Source organism: Mizuhopecten yessoensis, unplaced genomic scaffold (assembly GCF_002113885.1).
Source record: "Mizuhopecten yessoensis strain PY_sf001 unplaced genomic scaffold, ASM211388v2 scaffold4553, whole genome shotgun sequence".
Taxonomy (NCBI): domain Eukaryota; kingdom Metazoa; phylum Mollusca; class Bivalvia; order Pectinida; family Pectinidae; genus Mizuhopecten; species Mizuhopecten yessoensis.
In genome coordinates, this window is record NW_018405604.1 from 304,142 (window position 1) to 310,222 (window position 6,081).

General features: G+C 41.5%; 1 protein-coding gene across 1 annotated transcript; it reads right to left on the reverse strand.

Moving 5' to 3' along the window:
• Window positions 1-1,828: 1,828 nt before the first annotated feature.
• LOC110449291 (protein phosphatase 1 regulatory subunit 12A-like) lies at window positions 1,829-4,836 on the reverse strand. Its single transcript, XM_021496060.1, has one exon. It carries the CDS (start codon window positions 3,803-3,805, stop codon window positions 3,122-3,124), a length of 684 nt encoding a protein of 227 aa, XP_021351735.1. The 5' UTR covers window positions 3,806-4,836; the 3' UTR covers window positions 1,829-3,121.
• Window positions 4,837-6,081: the final 1,245 nt, after the last annotated feature.

Sequence of the window (6,081 nt, forward strand, 5' to 3'; positions counted from 1 at the left end):
CATATCATACGCAATTGTATTGATACTAAATTGTGGAATAAATTTGAAGTGTTTGTTAAAATGTCAAAGTACTACTTTGTTTGCCAATCAGCACGCGACAATACGCTGTTCAAACTATTGAACGAAATTGTGTGGACTGTCGATAAGGCGGTCATTTTTAATTTTAATTATGAATTATAAGTTAAAAAAGAACATAAGAGGCAGAGAAAACGTAAATATAAGTATTGAACTGTTTTTGTATGATATTTATGATCTATTTGAATGACACAGCTTTGCAAGCAAACAAATCATAATGCACTAGCGCGCATTATGTTGTTTGCTTGCAAAGCTGTGTCATTCAAATAGATCATAAATATCATACAAAAACAGTTCAATGCTTAAATCATACACATCAGATGACGTAAAGCACATCTAAAAGGACGTCAAACATATCGCAACATACGACGTATACATCACAAAGGATTAACACACAGCACCGATAACGGCGTACACATCACCAAGGAAGTCATACACACATCAGAAAGGACGTCATACAAATCACCAAAGGACGTCATACACATCACAAAGGATGTCATACACATCACAAATGACGTCATACACATCACAAAGGACGTCATACACATCACCAAGGACGTCATACCCATCACCAAGGACGTCATACACATCACCAAGGACGTCATACACATTGCAAAGGACGTCATACACATCACCAGGGACGTCGTGCACATCACCAAGGACGTCATACCCATAACCAAGGACGTCATACACATCACCAGGGACGTCATACCCATCACCAAGGACGTCATACACATCACAAATGACGTGATACACATCACAAAGGACGTCATCCACATCACCAAGGACGTCATCCCCATCCCCAAGGACGTCATACACATCACAAAGGACTACACCCACCTCGCAACAGACGTCACATAACACAAATGACGTCATACACACCACGAAGGACGTCATACACATCACCAAAGACGTCATACAAATCACCAAGGACGTCGCGCACATCACCAAGGACGTCATACACATCACAAAGGACGTCATACACATCACCAAGGACGTCATACACATTGCAAAGGACGTCATACACATCACCAATGACGTCATACACATCACCAATGACGTCATACACATCACCAAGGACGTCATACACATCACCAAAGACGTCATACAAATCACCAAGGACGTCGTGCACATCACCAAGGACGTCATACACATCACAAAGGACTTCATCCACTTCGCAACAGACGTCATATAACACAAAGGACGTCATACACATCACCAAGGACGTCATACATATCACAAAGGACTTCATCCACTTCGCACATATTTAAAGTTGCAATATTAATTTCCCCAATTTACAGAGCACCACACTCCACTGAAATGTACATAACCAAGTAACGCAGCGACTCACTTTTGTAGTAAGAAATGGTAGCAGGTCCAAAACAATACCTGTTCGGAAAGATAAATGAGTTTGAAAAGTTGAGGGACGAGGACAGCCAAAGAGGACAATAATCAAAAATGTCTTCCAAACCACATGGAAGTGGCTATAGATTTCTTCATGAAGGCGAGTTGGCGAACCGAATGAGTACCTGTTGCATGCGTGAGCCGATTTGTCCCAGCGTAATGTGTGCATTAATGATTTCCAAACCCCTTCACTTTTTCCTATTTTTGTACATGATAATGACATTAACACTGTTTATGTGTATCTGTCAGCTTCATCTTATAACACCAATCCGCCTATTCCAATTACCTCCCAGTTCCTACGTACCTCCTGGTCGGGATGAAAATAAAATGACTGCACGGATTGGTTTGGACTGTTTATTTTTGATACCTTTATATTTCCTGACGTTTAATTAGTGGTAATTTCGTACCCGAGTACATGTATAAGAAATATAAAATCGACAAGCGAGTGCTATGCAGTATGCTGTTCGTTTTGTGGCTTATTTTAACGGCACGTAACTGGTATATACTTGTGTTCTACAATAACAGAACACACCACAGCCCTACAACCTAGTGCCAATCTAAAGTATGTACTCATTAACGTAAACAATGGGCATACCAAAGGTGAACTAATGGGAAACAGTCTCGCGGTGGTCGCCGTGCATAACTGATATCTTGGTAATTAAGATAAATTCTGGGGCGAGATTCAAACAGAACTCGGTAAAAAGCATTCTCGAAACACATTATTTTGCAAGCCTTTCCCGTTTATTGTGACATCACTTATAGTTCCAACAATAGCACGAAACGTATGATCTTAAAATCAATCTACAAACGTACATTATATTACAAACCTTCATCACACGCATTCATTACATGCGTACAACAAACACACGTATTTACAATTAATGAGAGATACCAGCCTCCTCGCTGTGTAGCGGCGATAAACTCGCCTCATTACTCCGGGATCCCTACATACAATACCCCATAAATACATTTCATGTTTTATGTAAAAATAGCAGTGTAAACCTGACTTCTCTTGCACACGCTTTCTCCCATATATATTATCATGTACATACAGATTTAGGTTAAAAATAGCAACCGAGATAAGTTACGTTATCAACAACAAAATCATAATGACGTAGACAAAAACACTTCTCCATTTAAATAAAATTATACTTTTCCTGAGCAATTATTCCACAGTCAGATTTCCCTCACGTATGCAGGATAAGATTTGTAATCGTGGGCCTTCACTTTGTTAACGATTTACCTCCAAGTACTAAATAAAATGGTCTGAGATTCGTCAAACTCTTACTTGCTATTAAAGTTCGAGTAATAGCCTGGTCACAACTCGAGATCAAGTCTAAGGCAAGGGTGGCCATGTTTTGTCCGATACTATATGGTTTAGCCTGCTGTACGGTTTTACCTGTCGTCTGTGGTAGTGGGTAGCAGAGCTAGATGTTAGGAGTTTCATAATACTATTTCTTACTGTTTATATCTAATGGTTTGTGAGTAAGTGTTTTAGCGATTGTGAACTTTCATAATAGCGAGGTTTAACTCCCAAAATGAAACTAATGACAGATTCACCTGAATCGAAACCCTTCCTATATCGGTGACATTTAGTATACTACGAGCGACGGAAGTCGTGACGAAGGAAGGGTTCCCGGTATCACTCTATCTTGACCATCGGTTTGTTTTTCTTCTTCTGTTTGTTGTTGTTGTCGCTGTGCGTTATTTGGGTACCCCCGTTCATAACACTGCGCACAGCACTCACCTGTCCGTCATTTATTTGTGTGACGGCAGTGGAGGGTCGCTGCCAGATGTTTTTCAACACAATATACAAAAAACTGACCACACATATTACAATTTTACGGAATGTCAACCAGATATTCGTCAGTTTGGTCGTCACCACTGTCTGTAAGTACAGCTCTGCCTGTATCCGACTGTACATTTCCGTTGTTAACAAACGGACGATGCTGATATCCTTAGCAACGTCCACAGGTAATTCTAGCTGCTTCGTCAACGAAAATACATCAGCTCCGAACACAAGTAACAGACTTGAGATCTGTAAGAACCCACACGCGGACGCCGTGTGTAGGGCACTGAATCCGTGTACGTCCTTAGCGTTCACGTCCGAGTTACAACACAGTAACATCTTTACTGCGTCCAGATTGTTGCTTAGAACAGCGTGATGGAGGGCAGTTAATCCGACGTGATTCGTCTGATTGATATTAAACTCCCCTCTCTGGTTGTGTAAAATCCGACACAGTTCACACACGTCACCATCCTGGATGACAGCACTGAGAACAGAGTCCGCTGGGAAGGTAATCTTCCGGTTGTTTCCACCGGGCATGTTGACTAATTAGTCGGGGTGTTTACTCCTTTCAGTCGGTTTAAGTATTTTGTCTTTAATATGTTTCATTAATTCGTCATAATATCCTTTGATACAGAACAACAATTGAGATATGAAATTAGACCCTGTAACTCCCGAGGTGCTGGCCTTTCTATATGAGCGACGTCTCCTCGTTGCTTCACCTCCTGAATGACCGTGTTTTATTAACACACTTGTGCTCTAATTTCATCTATATGCCTTTTTCCGCTGATGAGTATCCGTAAGTTAATCAACATCTCTCGTCAAGCCACGAGGATCCGCTTAATTAACAGTACACTGCCGTTTACACAAGACCGTCCATAGACACACGCCGAACTCGTGTTTTCATTAGAAACTGCAGCTCTTAACAATCCTAATCACAGGTCAAGCATAGCAGACAACGATCGAAGAAGTCTCCTCCTCAATCAGGAATTGGCAGACGACATATTTCCTTGTGGATAACTTTCCAACAAACCAGTCTGTCAGAATGGATCCCTGATTATCTCTATCCAGCAGACGGCCTGATACACAACACTCATCTGCACGTAATCGGCTGCTTTGCACAGTGGTTTGACCTTTAACCCCCTGCAATGTACATCTCTTGAGGAAGTGCGTACAATTTTACTCACTTTAAAGGTATACGTAGGCCCTGACCAGGCAAAAAGTCTGAAAACTCATGTTCTTACATGCTAGTAGCTCATAAATAATTACGATCACTGCAGTCTCGCTGCAGAATAAATTGTGTAGGTTTGTTTCTTACAGGCTGTTGAAATCTCTCGTGTTCATACTTAACAGAGGTGCGTTATTCACAGAGTGTAAATTTATAAAGATATGACTTAGCACAATCTTACAACTATCAGCGTCCCGTGCTGCCATTCGATATCCAGACCGGTTCTTTTACGTTACATGTAACTTGATGGCAGCCTTCAGCTTGTGTACATATGCAGCAGGTTCGCAGGAAAATCTTTCAGACCTTATCTGGACGTACTGTGAACTCCGGACACACGATCTGGTCAGCTCTGAAAATAAATAAAAACATAGAGGGTAACCTTATTACTATATATTTCATGAGTGTTAATCAATATAGTTGGTGTACATTGAATGAACGTGTACATATTTTATATATAGAATCAATGACACTGGAATAACACAATTATTTCTTATCGGGTAACTGTCCAGGGTCAGTCACGACCATAGAAACTAGCCAAAATACCCTCTCCCGGAGTACCCGGAGGTTACCAACTACCTTTCCAAGTCCGATCGGGAAATCAAACCCCGGCCGCCTTGTTGAAAGACAAGTGCACTATCCACTGCACAACCCGACCACCCCTAAATAGCCAGACACTGGATACTAGTCTGAGCACTGGACACCAACCTAGATACTGGACATTAGTCTGGACACTGAACAGTAAACACAACACTTGGCATTGGCCTTATATTGGACATTAGTCTGGACAGTTAACTGGACACGAGGCATTTAGCCAGGCCTTAGACAAAATATCCTAGCCAGACCCTGGGCACTGTAAAGCCTGGACACTTGATAACAGTCAGAGACGAAGAACAGGGAACTTGACATAGATTGTACATTTGACACCTGACTGAAAACTGGACATTAGTCAGACACTACACACTAGTCTGACGATGGGCACTAGTCTGACACTGGCCACTAGGCTCTTGACTGAATATTTGACACCGGCCTGCACAACACACTGGACTGACTGACAAAGGAAATTAGTCTGACCTTGGAAACTAGCTTGGGCACTGGACAGAAGACTCGATATTTGACACCAGCCTGAAACTACACACTGGTCTGACACTGGACACTAGCCTGGGCACTAGAAAAATACTGGATATTTTACGTCGGTATGACACTACACACTGGACTGACAGACAATGGACGATTTCCTGGACCTAGTCTTGATACAGATCACATGACACTAAGAGTCATAGGAATGGACAGTAGACAAACTTGACACAAGCCAGAACACTAGACACCACCGTTACTCTGGACACATTTGTCAAACTGGACACTATCCTTGACACTGAATATTAGCATTAAGCTGTATACTAGCCTGGACACTGAACAATTAGAGTTAAACTATATACGAACCTGGACACTGAACAATTAGAGTTAAACTATATACGAACCTTGACACTGAACATTAACATTAACATGTATACTAACCTGAACACTGAACATTAACATTAACCTGTATACTTACCTGGACACTGAATATTAACCTGTATACTAACCTGGA

Excerpts from the sequence above, each read along its gene's own strand:
- LOC110449291 (XM_021496060.1), bottom strand. The coding sequence starts at position 3,805 with ATGCCCGGTGGAAACAACCGGAAGATTACCTTCCCAGCGGACTCTGTT.